Genomic DNA, 18,321 nt, shown 5'->3' on the forward strand with positions numbered 1-18,321 from the left:
AGATGGGGTTTAGATATTTTTAGTTATTGTTCTTCAGATTTATGAGGGCTGACTTTTCTTTATAGTTTCTTATTTTATAATTTGATTATTAGCTGCTCAGAGTAGATTGATCGGGCTGTATAACATTTTTCTTTAAAAAAAATCATAAATTCAGCTTTATGTATAGGAAGCTATTAGCAGATAAAGAAGCCAGGGCGTGTCCAAAACTGGAAAAAGTATGACCAAATTCCACATAGACTATATCTGGAGTTGAATGAAACTGGGATTTGTCAACGTTCTTAGCTGGATAAAATCTGATGAATGATAGGAAAAAAAGATCAAAAGACAGGTGTGTTGAACTGGAATGACTGAATACTATATTCTTTTATTCTTTTGACAGCTCATCAGGAAATGTAGAAAAGGTAATCCATCAGAAAGACTTACTTTTGAGCAAGCCAAGAAATTGTTGTACAAAATGAACCCAAACAAAGTTAGTCCAGTTGACATGATGATGACTTTGGTAAGAAACAAGGTTATTACCCTAATTGTATATTAGATTTCTTTCTTCCAAGTCTCCAACCTTTCAGTTCATTTGAAAGTCATTACAATCTTCTATAGTGACCTTTCCCAATGTGGTCCCTTCCACATACGTTATTAATTGCTATCGTGTTCAGCTAAATATTGGTAATATTGAGGTAGCCAATGTTATGCACAGAAAAAAGCAATAACAAGAAGCAGGTGCTCAAACTTTTATTAACATATTGATATTTTCCAACGATCTATGCCACTTTTACTAGCTGGACTCTGCATCTGGAAGTAAGCCTAATTGAGATCTGTCACTCCTACACATTCCGCTTTCTCAGTTCTCTTACCCCCTTTCCTGTATCTCCATCACATAATAATAATAATAATAATAATAATAATAATAATAATAATAATAATAATAATAATAATAATAATAATTTTATTTATATACCGCCCTTCTCCCGAAGGACTCAGGGCGGTGAACAGGGCAGATATATAAAAATACAAAAATACAAAAGTTAAAAGAAAATTAAACATGCCCAACTAAAAACAGTAAATACATATATTAAAATGACAATAAAAACCCAACCCATCCCCCATCAGGCCAGGCCGGCTTGTTCAAATAAGAGTGTCTTCAGATCGCGACGGAAGGAGCGAAGGTCGGGCGCCATCCGGAGCTCAACCGGCAACCGATTCCTTAGCTCCGGGGCGCCCACAGAGAAGGACCTCCCCCTGGAGGTCCTATGCAAGAACCATTACATAGGCAAAATGGGCTGGAGCATTTTTAAGTCCAAAACTACAGGATAACTTTTCTAAGCAGCTGAGGCAGACTTAACTACTGGTAAAAGGAATAGAAGAAGGAGACAAAGCACAAGCATTCTTGGAAAATTCAGTTTTTATAGCCAATGCCAATAAAAGTAGTTTTAACCTTTCCGTAGATTTAATCTCCTGATCTGGTCTTCCTACTATGGCTGATATGTAGTGAGGGATATACAGTTATCATGCATGTTAAAATTATACCGGTAAATAAAATTCTACTCCGATGAGTATCATTTATGATCACTTGAGCAATGTTTGATTTCCCCCATTAAAACGTAGTGTGCAATCTGTTAGTCCTGGATTTGGGTCCTGGTTGAGGAGCAGGTGGTGGCTGTGGCCAGGAGGGGCTTTGGTTTCATTTGGGGTACCAATTGCATTTTTCCTAAACTAGGATGCCTTTCAGACAATCATTCACGCTGTAGTCATCTCATGGCTTGATTACTGCAGCATGCTCTACAAGAAACTACTCTTTAACACCACTCAGAAACTTTAGCTTGTCCAGCCCATGGAGGCAGAGAGAATGTCAGGCATACCTCAGTAGGCTTATATGACATAGTCATCCCCCTTTCCTCTCTTGACCTAGACCTAAGCTTGGCAACTTTAAAACTTGTGGACTTCAATTCCCATGGCTGGCTGAGGAATTCTGGGAGTTGAAGTCCACAAGACTTAAAAGTTGCCAAGTTTGGAGATCCCTGACCTAAGCAAGTCAAGTCTAAGATGCTTTCTCAAATTATACTTCTGCTTTGGAATGAAATTTCGTTAATCTAACTCTTCCTCGTCTTCCTCAAGGTTATTCTTACAACCCATTATAGTCTGGATTTGATTGTGGCTAAATTTAACAAAATAATAATAATAACCACAGCTACCTGTGAAACAATCTATAAATCATAAGGCATTTTGTTTTGTAAAGAGTGACACTACCTTTCTGCTTAAGGTAAAGGTAAAGGTAAAGGTTCCCCCGCACATGCGTGCTAGTCGTTTCCAACTCTAGGGGCTGGTACTCATCTCCGTTTCAATGCTGAAGAGCCAGCGCTTGTCCGAGCACATCTCCGTGGTCATGTGGCCAGCATGACTAGACACCAAAGGCGTACGGATCGCTGTTACCTTCCCGCCGTAGTGGTCCCTATTTTTCTGCTTGCATTTTTACGTGCTTTCGAACTGCTAGGTTGGCAGAAGCTGGGACAAGTAACAGGCGCTCACTCTGCTACGCGGCACTCGGGATTCAACCCGCCAAACTGCTGACCTTCTGATCGACAAGCTCAGCATCCTAACCCACTGAGCCACCGCGTCCCTTTCTACCTTTCTGCTTACATTACACTAAATATTTAAGTATCCATCTTATGCTGTTGATATTCTTGATGGATCCCATTGCTCAGTCATTGCCTTCTAGTATCCATCTTTCATAATTTCTAGGGAATAAGTAAGCTTTTATTTTCAGAGACATTTGTAAATAAATAAAAAAGACTGATTCCCTAGATGCTGTTGTCCAAGAAATGGACTGCATCAGAAATAGCATATTTGACTCTCCTGCAGGACTGTATCACATTTGTTGGGAGAGGATAGAGTTTGGGAATTCTCCTTCTAAGAATGAGCTACAAGAGAAAGGGGGGGGGAAGACTAGGTCTATCAGACCTAAGCTGCAAAATAGTCTGGTGACCTCTATGGCCCCAAAGAAAGTTTTCTGAGTTTCTTTTCAGCTCCGTAGTGGTCATCCAAAATTTTACAGCCCAGATCTACTAGCAGTCAACAAGACATTTCATTTGTTCAAAGCAGCTGCCCAGTGCTAAAAAAAATGATAATAGCCAAAGTCAGGAGGAAATTGTTCATTTTCTCCTTCTTGTACACAATGTTTCCAATACTATAGCATTTGTTAAGGGCTCTATGAGAAAATAAAAAGGGAACTTGAAATGTAACTCAGCCTTCCATCCTTTGACTCAGCCTTCCATCCTTCTGAGGTAGGTAAAATGAGGACCCAGATTGTTGGGGGCAATTAAGCTGACTTTGTAATAATGCCGCTTGGGGGGGCGCGAAAGCCCTAATAAGCAGGCATATATATAGAATGAAGGCTATTGCTAAGCACATTGTGCTTTAGATTGTAAGCCGCCCTGAGTCTTCGGAGAAGGGCGGGATATAAATGGGATTAAAATAAATAAAATAAAATAAAATAAAAAAATAAAACTTCACAACACACATATAGTGCTGGATGCCAAGGCTTAAATATGAGGCACTGTTTCTTGACTACCGGTATATGTGAGCCCCCTTTAAACATTTTCATCATTGCTATGTGGCATCAACATGATTTCAGACTCACACCTCTGTTTTGTTGCAGAAGATGCGTGGGCAAATCCGGGCAAAAATTTTCTCAGGAGTCTGTTGGCAATGTGAGGCAAATCCAGTGAATAGATAGATGATTATTTCTCATTGAATATGCTCTGCAGTTGCTTGAAAGCATTTTTATTTTGACTAGATGGAGAAATACAGCAAGCACCTGGAAGTCTTAGTAGCGGAAAGAACACAGGATTTAACATATGAAAAACAGAAGACAGACCGGTTGCTATATAGTAAGTCATCAACATCAACAGAAATACAATTTATTTTGAGAAATAGTGAGTAATATACGGCATTAAAAACAGATTTTAAATTTCCCTAGTGATTCAAGTATTCTGACTTTCCCTTTTTACAATATCATCAGATAGAGTAAATTAGTAAAAGTAAGGAAAAGACATGGAAAACAAACAAGTGAAAGGGGACATTTGTTGAAAGTAGACAAATAAGGAAAGGTAAATATATTATTAAGCTTCCATTGGAAACACTCTTAAATTTATTTGTTCTTTGATCATCATCATTCAGATTTGCCAAAATTATATGCCATTTTCACCTAGTTTTGGCTACTTGCATTGCTTAAAGGGGTACAATTAACTCAGTTAAATTGCTAAATTGGAACAAGTTGTGATTTCAGCCTGTAGTGAAAACATCAAAGAAAACTAAAGCTTCAATATATTGTTTTCAAAGTGTTCCCAGTATATAATCCAATTATTATTGCTCACTAATGATTAATGTTCAGTAAAACCCAGTATAGATGGAAAAGGTTTCAGGAGAAATATTTGTAATAACCATCTAACAGTTTGTCCGTTATCTAACAGTTCCCAAAAAGAAGCCAAAAGTAAAAAAAAAAAAGTCTCTGCCCCTAAGTATTGGTGTTCTCAACCGGAAATTTTCAATTACTGGTTTTTTGTGGTTTTTTTTTTTTTGTAATTTCATCCATCTTTCATCTCAATAAATAAATATTGCAAAGAAAACTCTGAGAACCTTGCATGGAAAGAATTGTTTTGAATTGAGTCGGCTGACACCCAGCACACATGAATGAAAAGCTAACATAGGACAAAGAAGCAAAAGGAGGAAATTGTTTGATGTGAAGGATATAGATTTAGCTGCTTGTTATCTATTTATAGTGTGCTATAGCTCAAAGGTCCCCAACGTTTTGGGCACCAGGGACTGATTCCGTGGAGAAAGGTTTTTCCACGGATTTTGTGATTTTGTGTGCTGCTTGCATCCCAAGGATGGGGCTTTGCTTGTTTGTGTGGACTGGTTGCTGACATGCCGTGGCCCGGTACCAGTCCATGGACCGGGAGTTGGGAACCCCTGCTTAGCTACTTAGAAATAAAGAGAAACACGTAAGTTTTTTAATTCAAGAGACAGGTAGGAAAAATAAATACAATGCAGAAGGCACATTTTAGGATGTTTGGGGTTTTTTTAATAGTTAGAAACCTGAGAAATGGAAAAGAAATTTAACATCCATTTGATAGTGCTAAAATAAAGGAACTTATTCAAGGTTCTTGATGTAAATTGAAGCATAGTTAGTTGATTTGCTACGTAAAGAGATACTTGCATATTTCAGCTAGGCATAGTTTTTCCCACTGTGAACATGTTTTTTATGTTTTAATTGCCGTGTTATGAAAGCAATAGTAATTGCATTAATTATATAAAACAGGTATGTTGCCAAAACAAGTTGCAGATGATTTAAGGCAGGGGAAACCAACACAGGCCCAAAGTTATGTAAATTCCACCATATTTTTCAGGTAAGTAAGAATTACTTTTGAACCGCAAGCTAATTGGAGCGCGTGAATAATGTTGAAAGATTTAAAAGAGGTTTTGCAAAGTACGTTACAGGCATACATTTTCATTGATCGCAATTGGCATTACGGTTACAGCACTGCGTATTACGTTGAACTATAGAAAGCTACTACACAAGAACACAATGCCTGTTCATGTGTTGTTGGTTTTTTTAAAAAAAACCCACAAATTGGCACACATCTATATCTCCTTATGACGAACGAAATACTCTTCTGCCATCTTTTTTTATTAACTCTTTTTTATTAAAGAGTTTTACAAAAACAAAATTTTACAATATATCCCCAAATCCCTCCCACCCCAAACCCGCCCACTTCCCCCCCCACTTCCCAGAGCTAAATACAGGATTATAGTTACAATAATCATATTCTAAATAAAAATTATGCATAATATACAATTAACCAAATTCATAATGTGCTTTAACTCCCCTTTAACATAACTACAAACAAAGTACCATCTTAACTACCCTTAATTATGTTAAAAGAAACAATGGCTGTGTGGTTATTATTTACGTCATGGTGCCCATATTCATTCCACATTGGACTTTGAAAGGAAAAGTAGGGTAAGATCCTTAGGGGTGTGTAATACAGTATGTGCATGTATGGGATATAATTGGTTTGGATATCTCACATGGCTTCCCAAGCCCCACAAAACTCCTGGGGAGAACTGACTAGCTAGGCTGGCACTATATTCATTACGCCAAGGAAATCCTTCATGCCTGGAGTATGCACGTTTTTTTCAGGCCACCTCTTATTTTAAAAGAACCTTCTCAGAATTTCTCATCAAGAGGGAAAAACTCTAGTGAGAACATGGACCTCATTCACCTCTCCCTCTCCCCTCCCTGCCCTCCCCTTTCTTACAGAACACCCTCAAGTTGTCATGGAATCCTAGAGAACGTATTGTGGGCAATCCAAAGAGTTAAAGCATCCTATTTTTCCATACTGAGGATTCAGTCTTGATAGGGTTTCCTGTGTTTTGAAAAACAGAGGGGAGGAAAAAAAAAGATGCTCATTAGCTGTGTACCAGAAAGAGGTTTGATGGGAATGATTAGTAATTGATTAAACAGAGTGAAATAGCGTGGATATGGGTAATCTCCAGCAAGTCTTCCCTTTTCTATTTTAATTGTATGATCCTAAAGCTACGGTATTGATGTTGGAACTGAGATAGTGCCGCGCTAGCAGAAAGAAAGAAGTTGTTCTAATTATTATAGAGAAATAATCTGCACAACATTTTATGTAACAGTTATTTGATCTCTCCCCCCCTTTTTTTCCTTCTTCTTGAGAGAAACCGCTGTTTTTTAAAACCGGTCTGAGTTGTACATTTCTGTGTTTCAGCAAGCAAGTCCATTAAAATTCTGCAGATTAATGTCTGCTGATTTACGCTTACATCTGCTTGTTTGCAGATTGGCATGATTTATACCTAACTGGGAAAACAACTCTGAGAGATTTATATACCCAGCAGATGTAAACCTAATATATAGATAAGAGGTTATCTAATCTCCTTGTAAATTAAATTTAAATGATTCAGCATAGCCTCCCCCTCCTCTCTGGCTTTTTTGTCCTAAAATATAAATATGGAACATTCACAACATCCTTTCACATAAGGGGACCTGCTGGAATCTCAGCAGCTACATTACAGGATTAGGGCAGTATAGTTTAAACATACTTGCGTTCTGCAAAGCATGGCTTGAAAATCATAAGGATCTTCTTGTTTTATTTTCAGTTCTCAAGTGCTAATGGAAAAATGCTAATTAAATTGACACGGCTGGAATTAAGCAATACTTGAGCAACAAAACCAAAACTCAAAACTATTTATCCTCTCAGTGAACTGCTCAGAGTAGGCAGAGCCAGTGCAATACTATCCTTGGGAGATCAAAAGTAAAGCCAAAACAAAATCTGATAGGTTAAGAATGGATTTCAGGAATTAACTTCGCTTACATAAGAGAAGTCCATTTAATTAACAGTAACCAGAAATAAAATTAGACAATGGTATGGGCTTGCCCCCGATGAGTTTTAGAATTCTACGTAATGAGTAGTTACTCATTAAAAGTAAAAGCAGAATTACATATACGGAGTTCAAATATATATTCACACAGTGCACATAATTGGTACTGATGAAAACTGAACACATGTGTCCGTGGGTAGCAACAAAGCAGTTGGAATGGCAGAAATGCTAAGAGCCTCAATTGACTAGACTGTTACTTACTGGGGAATGAAATTGTCAACCAATTAAAATGTTCATTTAACTTATCTGCCTTTCATCAACTACTTAAGTCTTTTTTATTGTATGTTAGCATATCTATGTAGAAATGTCATTTTACACTCAGAAAGACTTAAGTGAATTTATAAAATAACAAAAATGATTGGTTTTTTTTCCAATGGAAGAGCTGTATTTTATTTTATTTACTGGGGCTTAAATGCTGCTGCAATCCAGCAGGCAGCTCTGCCTTTCTTCAAACAACCGTCCAAAATAATAACAAGTCAGACATTATTAAGAAAGAAACTGTGGCTGCTGAGAACAGAAACACTAAAGCACAACTCAAAAAACAATCTGTTTCTCATTTTCTGCTACACAAGTGCTTTGAAACAACAGCCACCTCCAAAAGTACACATGGTGTAAGCACATTGGATAAAATACTTCTTAAACTGAACTTGGCGATCCTTAATACTTGCACATCCTGTAGATGCCCTGCCCATTAATCCTTACTAAAAGCCTAACAGCTTGTCTTTGCTGGTCATGCCTTTCTTTACAATTTAGTTTGCCATTTATTTGACTGAAAAATGGCAACAAATGATTACAGGGTATTTAGTGGTGGTGGTGGCGAGAGGCAGTTTGGTATAGTGGTTGAGGAAGCTACAAACTGGGAGAGCGTGATTTCTAGTCCTGGTTTAGGCATGAAGCTAGTGCCAGCCTCTCAGTCCTACGAGGTAGGCATTGGCAAACCACTTCTGAAACTTTGGCAAGAATACTGCAGGGATTAGTCTAGGACAGTGGTAGGCAACCTCGGCTCTTTTATGACTCGTGGACTTCAACTCCCAGAATTCCTGAGCCAGCCACGCTGAGGGGAAAAGGTGAGTTTCCAAGCTGAGCCACACTGGCTCAGGAATTCTGGGAGTTGAAGTCCACGAGTCATAAAGAGCCAAGGTTGCCTACCCCTGGTCTAGGAAGTCACTAGGAATTAATACTAGCTTGAAGGCGCACAGGGAAAAGTGATGATAACGGTGGTAGAGGGGGAAACAGGGTTCCATGATCAGAATTTGCAATGTGTCATGAACATCTCATGTCAATTTCAAAACGTTCTGAAATCCTAATGGGACACATCGTGACTTGCTTGCTTCTTTCTTCTTTCCAGTGACATTGTTGGCTTCACGCAGCTCTCCAGCACCAGCACACCTTACCAGGTTGTGGATTTTTTAAACAAACTCTACACCACTTTTGATGAAATCATAGATAATTACGATGTCTACAAAGTTGAAACTATAGGAGATGCCTGTGAGTTAAAAATTAAAAATAGCACTGTTTTTCCAACTGTCTTTAATTCTAAACCTTACCTTTAGGTAACAGAAGCCAATAATAACCTCAGGCAGAAAAATTAAAGGATAGAAAACTGCAACATACTGTATTAATATTATCAACTCATGGTACAATAAAATGGAAATGAAGATCCATTTAGATAAAAAAAGAGGATAATTGAAGGAATAAGGATGTATAATTATGTATTATGGGTACTGTGTGTAAGGTAAATGAGTTGTGGTTTTCAGTGGTTCTTGCAGCCGTATGGAAGTTACATTTTCCAATAGAGCATTCTTAGGATGGGTTATTCTTGCAGAGAATTCAGGGATTTCTTCAGATTATATTGCAGCTAGGCTTAACTAAAAGCCAGAGGATTTTAGGATTAAGACAGCTGTCATATGGATGGTTGACAGCCATTAAAATGAATGGGTCAATCAATGCTAGGCACGGGAGAATAGATTTAAGAGTGACATGCACAATAACACAAGTCACTTGGGGCAGGACATTGGTGTATGTCATGCAGATAATGTCTTTCTGTGATGATGAATTTCAATACTCATTATGTTATGAATTAACATAAATCCCAGCAATTTAACTTGAATCAACTTGAAGCACAACTATGGAGTTAGGCATAGTTATATTTCAAATTGACTCGGTGAAATTGCCGGGATTATGCTAATAAAGACTAACTTAATTACCATTATTATAAACTGGATCCAACTAATGAATGCAAAGGAAGTACTTTGAATGTTTACATTGCATTTCACAAACGGTGTCAGCAATCTGGTTCTGATAATGAAAATACACATCAAAACTGGCTTTGCCAGCTTACAAAGAAGCCCTTTTGTCTGTTTTTAGATAGTTCAGAATTATTTGGGTCATAAAAAAGCTTGGTATCTGTATTTTAATAAATCATTTTAATGTAATGAGACATTGGCAGATTCTAGATGTAACTATTTAAAATATTAATACTGCGCCAAGATGAGATAGATACATCTAGCCACACTAGCATTTGGTTAAAGAACCTTTGTGTTTGACTAACTCTACAGGAGGTGAAAACTTCTTAACAAGGGCTGCTCTAATTCAGTAATCTGAATATTTTGCTTTCCTGGTGTGCAAGTCATTTTGTGTATAAGCATGTGCAAATCTATATAAATCTGGTATGTTTTTTAAAGGTTTTATAGAGCAGTATTTTAGGATTTTTATTTTTTTTCCAATTTATAAAACTGTGAAAAATCTGTCCATTTCCATTCATGAATTTCCCTCCCATACTGAATGTTTAACCATGCCAAAAATTCGTTATATTTTGTATTTATGAATTAATATAAATTCCCCAGGAGCTCTTTCTCTTAAATGCAAAGCTCTTCTCAAACAAACCATTACTTCTTTTTGTACAAAACCTTCAGAAATAGCTTTTTTAAAAATAAATAAATGATTTAATTTTTTGATTGATTTTTGGTAGAGACTATGAGAATGCCGTTTAGCGCTGCCTGATGCTACAGACCGTGTGCATGTTGGGTTTCATTTATATGTATCTGTGAAATTGCAACCGCAACATGAATGTTGATTATAATTTGCCGCTTTTATGTACTTTTTGTCATTTTCAGATATGGTAGTATCAGGAGTGCCAAGAGAAAATGGCATTCGCCATGCCAGTGAAATTGCAAGCATGGCTCTGGAGCTTGTTTTGGTGTGCAAAATATTTAAGATTCCACACAAGCCAGAGACCCAGCTTAAAATTCGAGCAGGAATCCACTCAGGTATTGATTGGACTGTTCACCTCCCTGACTGACGCTGGTTATGAATGTTCAACTGGCAAAGGTGAAATCTGGGTACTTGTAGCACTAGTCGTGTCATCTATCAAGTGACAAAATGGCAGCAGATTGATTGATTTCATTCATTCATAATCGGGAAGAAGTGGTAGTGAGAGGGAGAACTAGTAGCATAATCCTTGGAATTGCCGCCATTCCCTTAATAGGAAGTAAAGGATCATTTGCGTTTCACATTCTTAAATGTTTTGGTCTAGCATTTGAACTGGCCATTAAATTGCCCTCACTTGACTTGCACCAATGAATAGTTTCAGTAACTCTGGTGCTTAAATGTAGACTACTTGCAGACAACCAATTTACATGACTACAAGCAACTTTTTAGATTGGATTCCGAATTATTGCATGAATGGGGTACCATCTGTCTTTTCTTTCCGAGTGCAGCTGCATCAGCTAAGCATCTGCTTTCTGCTTAGAATGATGTCATTCTGCTCATCTCTTGTTATCCTTCTTCTCTTTTTTTTCATCTTGCCCCGCTGCCCTTTAGTACTCTTTTGATGCAATTACTCTTCATGTGAATAATCTATATGCCTAGTTGTTCCATTGCGATAAGCTGTAATTGACACGCAAGAGCTAAAGGAATCTTTCTACTTGTCTTCTTTAGGTCCAGTTGTGGCCGGAATTGTTGGAACCAAAATGCCACGGTATTGCCTGTTTGGGGACACAGTCAACACAGCCTCCAGGATGGAATCTACCAGTGAAGGTGAAGCGCAGTATTTAACAGTAGCATCAAGCAGTGAGCTATGAGTTGGTGTCACTTCAGATTTCTTTCCTGACTTAGTCTGGAAGGATGGGTATGTTTCAGGTCTTCTTGGCTAAGGAACAGTGGGTTGCAGGGCACAGAGGATGAGGTATTCCTGTATGGTGCCTGACCCCTTGAACATTATCCCTCAGAGTTTAGGTTGATCCTGATCCTGCTGGCTTTCTGTATGGCCTTAGAGACATGGCCCTGGTTCTGGTTTTGTGTGTTTTTTCCTGGCAATGTGGATGATTGTTAATTATCTTGGCTGATGCATGTTTACATTTTAAATGTTTATTATTCTCTACTTCCCAGAGTCACTGCTGAAATGCCATGCTGTTGTTTGCAGTTTGTGTGATCTTGTGATATAATAATAATAATAATAATAATAATAATAATAATAATAATAATAATGATGATGATGATGATGATGATGATGATGATGATGAAATACTGCGACCTGGCCATTGAAACTGCGCGATTATGGATGAAACGTGTAACAGTGATACCCATTGTCATCGGGGCACTGGGAACTATGTCCAAAAACTTTGCAAAATACATCAAGAAATTGCAGCTTCCTGCAATAACTCCAGCAAAGCTACAAAAAACTGCGCTACTTGGAACATCTTACATTTTAAGGAGATACCTGGTTGATACCTAGGATGCTGGCAGCAACCCATGTCAAACATCAGTGCCAGTCAGTTTGAGTGTTCAGTTGACTGAGTTTCATGTTTTATGAATTATTATCAGGGCTTTTTTTCTCATAGAACTCTCAGAACGGAGTTCGGGCACCTTTTTTGGATGGAACCTTGTAGAGTAGGCAAGGCAGGTTGTATGACATGTGTGAGTTCCGGCACCTTTTTCTTTTACAAAAAAACACTGATTATTGTTATTATTATTATTATTATTATTATTATTATTATTATTATTATTATTATTATTATTATTATATTATTATTATTATTATTATTATTTCAGATATAGAGTTGTTTGAAAGTCTGTTGTATCTTTCTCTAATAAAGTACAGGAAGTCCTCAATTTACAACCACATTTGGGACAATTTTGGTCGTGCGTTATTCCGGTTGTAAGTCAACGCACCCTTGTGATTGGACCTGATTTTTGGACTGTTTTTATGGCAATCGTTGAGTGAATCACATGGTCAAAAAACTGTGTCATGGTGTCATAAAGTGAATCACATGGTCATAAGACTGAATCACATAGTTGTTAAATGAATCCGTTCTCCTGCAAGGATGTATTTTGCTAGAAATGGGCAAAAAATAAAATGCTGTAAATCAGCAAAATATGTCATAAATCACAGTCGCAAGATTGCAAGATGCCACAACTGGTCATAAGTGCAAGCTAGATAAGTGCCCCAAATGAAATTACTTAGCTCGGAGGCCCAGTGCAACATTTGATAACGGCCGGAGTGCCTTATACTTCATGAACCGTAAAGCAACTTTTCTGAGGTTGCCATAACTTTGAATGGTTGTTAAATGACTGGTAATAAGTCAAGGATTACCTGCAAGGCCATGCCATCCTAAGCTGTCATAACGAAACTACAGATATGACTAAGAAAGCTATAGAAAACAGTTGTACATGCCTGTCTTAAATCAAAGATGGTGAACTATGGACCTTTTATGACTTGTGGACTGTCTTAGATCAACAAATTTAAGCAGCAAATTCCTCTCTTTACTGGGAGGCAGTATAGTCAGTAAAAAAATGACAAACATTGGGCCTGATCTACTAGGTTAATTTTTCCTAATATAGTATCCTCTGAAGAATTCTTGAAGTTGAGGAATGCATTTAAAAATAATAGAGTTGGGGAAAGCTCTGCAAGAGAATCATACAGCTGGAAGAAGTCCCCAAATCCGTGACAGGTGACTGTCCAGATTCTGCTTAAAGGCAGCCAATGAAACAGAGATCATTGCCTCCCTTCTTCTTATCATTAGTTTTTCCTAAAGTTCCACTGACCTCTTTCCTGCAATTTATGGCTATTACTGTGTCTGGGACTCTGGACAATAAAGGAACAAACCTTGATCTTCTGTGTGACTTCTCTTTAAGTATTTGAAAATGCCACCATAGCCCACCTCTTTCTCCATCTCTATGATTTTGTTTCTATATTTCCTTGTTCTCTTGCCTTGTATCTGGAACATCAGTTACCCTATTTAAATCCACGTCACACTGCTAAGTCATATTCAGTGTCTGATCACCTGCTATTCTAAGATCTTTTCTGACATATTATTAGTAAACTAGTTTCCTCCCTTCTATACTTGTAGTTTTGATGTCTTTTGCTTGACCACGAAACTCTCTACTAAATTTCATCTTATTATTTTCAAGTCACATGGTTTGATCTGAGAAGATAATTTTGAATTTTGCTTCTGTCCTTAGAACGTTGGCTTTCTCGTGTAACTTGTTGCCTGCAAATTTGAAAAGCGTTCCCACCACCTTTTCATCCAAGTCATTAATAAAAAATGTAGAGTATAGACTTCCGGTGGCGACGCGACGCCGAAGACAGCCGTTTTCGGGCTGCCCGCTCCGCAGCTGTGTTTTTCCATCGTAAACAGCGCCGATCAGCTGTTTAGATGGATTTGAAGCCCCCTCCTCGGGAGAAGAGGAGGGGGTGAGGCCCCAGGTAGGGGTTGAGCTCTCTGGGGCCGCCTGAGCTGAGAGCTTGGGCGGCTGAAGGATGAGCCCCCCGAAGCCTGGGTTGCTCCGAGCTGCGCAGCGCCTCTGCTCTGGGATTATTGGAGCAGAGCCAGGCGTTAGCAACCACCCCTGCCAAATGGAAATACTTTTGATTATCAAGAAGCAGGCAGAGCGGTACAGGAGGTCAAGGTGAAGTGGACTCTTTATTTTTACTCTCTAGCTCAATGGATTTTATAGCTTCAAAGTGAAAGTGAGTAATAAGTGAAAGTGGGGGAACATGGCGGCTAAAACTTCTAAAGCTCTTCGGAATGTGGGGTCTTCCCTGGTGCAAGAGACCTCATTGCAAGCTTTGTTTCCTCCTGCATCTCCCCCGGCATTGACGCTTAAGGATTTACAAGACGCTCTTGGAAAGCATGTACAATTGATGTCTGATATGATGGATGAAAAGTTGAAAAAGCTGGAGGAGAAAATGGAGGAGAAAATGGAGAAATTGGAGAAGAAGACAGAAGAGAAGCTGAGAGCAATGAGGCGGGACATTTTGTCTAAGGTTGAATCCGTAGCTGAATGTGTGCTACAGCTGGATATAAAAGTGGAGGATCTCAGTCAAAAGAACTCTATATTAGAAGCAAAGGTATTAGAAAATGAAAATATAAGGGATAAAATGGACGAAGAATTGAGCCTTGTTCAGTATAATCAGATGCAGTATGCTATTAGAATTAGGGGTTTAAAGGAGAATGGTAAAGAAGATTTAAAGCAGCTGATTTCTGAGGCTCTGGAAGGGGTACTGGGCCAGTCAACATCTGAAATTAAGGGAAATATGGACAAAGTTTTTCGTGTAAATTCATGGATTGCAAGACAGAAGAAGTTACCCAGAGATGTGGTGGTCTATTTTACAAAGAGAGTAACGAGAGATGAAGTTATTCAAGCTGCTTATGATACTAATTTGGTAGTGGATGAGCAAGAAGTTTTGGTTTTAAAAGAGATCCCTCCGAAGATCCTAAGGAGAAGGAAAGATTTTGCATTTTTGGTACAGGAACTTAAGAAACGTGATATTAAGTTTAGATGGGAGATTCCAGTTGGATTGGTGGCGACGTATGAAGGTAAAAGACATCGTTTGGTTACTGTGGCTCAGGCACGTGATTTTTATAGTAATGTGTTAAAAGCAACCCCCCCTATCATTTTTGGAAGCTGCAAAAGGATACGGTGGGGGAAAGCCTCAAGATGTTACAGATAGACAGACAGAGGACAATGGTGTTGGAGGGGATCAAGTCACAGTTTCATCGGTTGCTGCAGGAGGCCAGAAGAGGATGCGTGCCGCCCTAAGAAGAGCAAGACGAGAGCAAGAGCAAGATCAGCAGAAAGTTATGGAATCTCCAAAGCGTGCTTACAGTGAAGATGTGAGAGAGGAGCGGTCTAAAGAAGTTTTGGGGGTCATGACAGAGGTGCTCCAAAAGTTTTGGGGCGTTAAGATTGCTGATTAATTTTTAGATTAGAATGTCAATGGAGTAAAATTATTATAGAGGAGAAAGAAGGTTTTTTTTCTTTTTGTTAATATTTTACACAATTTAAGATTGCTTGCTAGAAAAGTATATTAGGGTAATGGATTTAAAGTATGTGTTGAACTAAGAATGGGTATGTAAGCTCCTAATTAATAACAAGTTGTCTTAGAGATTGCCTAAATCTTTTTTTTTTATATATATTCTTTGTATTTGAACTTTTATTTGAATTTAAGGATGATTTGGAACTGTGAGACATTTGGTGTGATACATGCAAGAACTATTTTTGATCGTAGTTTAGTTTGGTTGGAGATTATTAAGACTAACAGAGATAGACGCTTTTGGCGTGTAACTGAGAAATTGTTTGGAAATTAGAGAAAGGTGGGAGAATGTAAATAGCAGGTGAAAGTTTTTTTGTTTTTTTTTTCTTTTTTTTTTTTGAAATTAATATGAATAAGGACTGGGATTAAGAAAATTTATTTTGAGCAAAGCTTTTTTTCTGTTTTCCTCTTTTTTCCCCCTCTACTTTATTTGTAATGTTAATATTGTTTGTATTCATTTTATATGAGCTAGAGAGAGATAGAATTTATAGCTTATTGTTGATAACATAAGGGTGTCTATGTTTGTTTTTTGATTTTATGCCCTGTATTTAGCTCTGGGAAGTGGGGGGGGGAGGGAGTGTGAGGGAGGCATAGGGAGGGTTGGATAGGGGTGGGGGAGGGGGGATTAAAGTTAAAATGTATTGTAAAACTTTTTAAATTAAAAAAAATGTAGAGTATAGTATTGTGGCCAGAACCAAGCACCACATGCCCAATTTGCTTCGTTTGATTTCATTTCAACCACTGATGAGCATTTCTAATTTTGCGTTTTAAGTTGGTTATAGATCTACAAAATAGACATGCCATCCAATCAATAGTAACTAGCTTGCTAATCAGAAAATTACGTGGTACTTTACCAAGTGCTTCTCTAGACATATTATGTCACAGGGTTTTCCTATAGATGCTCTTTCAGACGAATGGGATACCATTCTCTTGTTCGGTTAGACCGCGAAATTTAAGTTATTCGTGCTTTTACTGAGCTTCTTCTTAAGCTTATTTAGCAACTACATGTCTTGAAATTAAGGATATTAAGCTTTTCCGATTTCTTAATTTTCATAAAAGGGTCCATATAGAGGAAGACTTTATATTTGCTGTTTACACAGTGAATAGCAGTAAGCTCTAAGTGAAGTTATGTGTAAGTCAGAAGCCGTCTTTGGCAGGGGAAAAAATCATTCTGTCAACAATTGTAAGAACCTAACAAATACTATCAGATGTAAAGCTGTGGCCTTGAGCCCTTGTTGACAGTCATGTGTATATGTCAAGATGCTTTCAAAGTAAGACTGAAGGTTAGGATAAGAGTAAAAGCAAGATCTGTTTTAAGAGTCAGGGTATCTATTGTTCGTTGTCTTTGAAAATGGATTTTTCACCTACGAAAACGATGGCAACCCTACTTCTCATTTTCCCTTTAGCTCTCAAAATACAGTGCAGTTCAAGCACACACCAGCTGCTGCAACAGATTGGAGAGTATGTATTGGTGTGCCGGGGGAATTTACAAATCAAGGTAAATATGTTCAAGCTTTCCCCAAATGGGAAACGAATGGTCATTCTTTAGCAGATTTTGCTCTCACCCTCCTGTCTGTATTTGAAATATGAATTGCATTTATGTTTGGATTGCTCCTTAGACCAATTTGCAATTAATGTCTACCCCCAGGGGCCCTGAGAACTGCAGTTTGGGCAAAGTATTGAGAGATATTATCACCCTAGAGCCTCATTTGTGCTGAGGTTCTCCAGGATCTATTTTTAACCTCAAGCTGTAGTCCTGGAAGATGAAGCTATAAAATACAGTTGAAGAAAACTGAGAAAGGTTTTCTCTCGCCATCACGTAGGATAGCTTCAACCAATCAACTTTCATTATACTTTAGCAAAAGTGCCAGAGACAAAGCTATCCCCCTCACCCACCCAATTCATTTCAGTGCAGCATTTTTATTTTTTTAAAAAATGTTCAGCCTGCAGATTCTTGATTAGGAAGGCTCCTAGGACTTCTTCCTTGGCCTTGACTTGCCTTGAAGGCACATCCACTTTGAAATTGCTTTTTCTGTCCTGCCGTGTATGTTTGTATGTGATTTCAGGTCAGTTTTGACTCCTGGTGACTGCCCTCAGCCTCTGCAGTTTTCTTGGCAACGTTGCCATTGCTTGCTTCCTAGGATTGAGAGAAAGACTCAGAGTCATCCAGTTGGCCTCATGACCAAGGCAGAACTAGATCTTACACTCTCCCCATTCCCAATCCGATGCCTTAAATTGCTACATGTTCTGTTCCAGCCTAAGACCGGCCCTGTTTGTGTGTCAGGGACAACCCCTGTTTTCTTTTTACAGTCAATAGGCTGGGAAAACCCAACCCAAATTTATTTACAGTTCAAAAATATTTCCTTCAATAAATGAATCAAAATATCAGACAAGAGTCAACAAACAAGAGTTAAACAGAAGTATCAAGAACAGACCAGGATTCCCTTAGAATGTCCCTTCCCTTCCCTTTTTATTATCAGTCCCAAGGCGTGGCTTCTCACTGCCTTCTCTCACTGAGTTGCCTCATTGATTTTCTCTGCTCTGCT

At 38.3% G+C, this 18,321-nt stretch overlaps 1 protein-coding gene across 1 annotated transcript; it reads left to right on the forward strand.

Annotated features, from left to right (window-relative positions):
* The first annotated feature begins 3,720 nt into the window (after positions 1-3,720).
* Positions 3,721-11,969, forward strand: LOC310633519 (atrial natriuretic peptide receptor 2-like). The gene is made up of 6 exons (XM_083351241.1): positions 3,721-3,884; positions 5,315-5,402; positions 8,807-8,946; positions 10,575-10,727; positions 11,398-11,496; positions 11,848-11,969. Exons 1-6 carry the CDS (start codon positions 3,791-3,793, stop codon positions 11,901-11,903), a joined length of 630 nt encoding a protein of 209 aa, XP_083207367.1. The 5' UTR covers positions 3,721-3,790; the 3' UTR covers positions 11,904-11,969.
* The last annotated feature ends 6,352 nt before the right edge of the window (positions 11,970-18,321 follow it).

This window comes from Vipera ursinii (assembly GCF_947247035.1).
Source record: "Vipera ursinii genome assembly, chromosome: 2".
Lineage (NCBI taxonomy): Eukaryota > Metazoa > Chordata > Lepidosauria > Squamata > Viperidae > Vipera > Vipera ursinii.

What these genes read in the sequence shown, in the direction of transcription:
- LOC310633519 (XM_083351241.1), top strand. Translation starts at nt 3,791, where the DNA reads ATGGAGAAATACAGCAAGCACCTGGAAGTCTTAGTAGCGGAAAGAACA. An exon ending in GACAGACCGGTTGCTATATA is followed by an intron (nt 3,885 to 5,314) that starts GTAAGTCATCAA and finishes TATATAAAACAG; the next exon opens with GTATGTTGCCAAAACAAGTT. An exon ending in GATGGAATCTACCAGTGAAG is followed by an intron (nt 11,497 to 11,847) that starts GTGAAGCGCAGT and finishes TCTACTTCCCAG; the next exon opens with AGTCACTGCTGAAATGCCAT.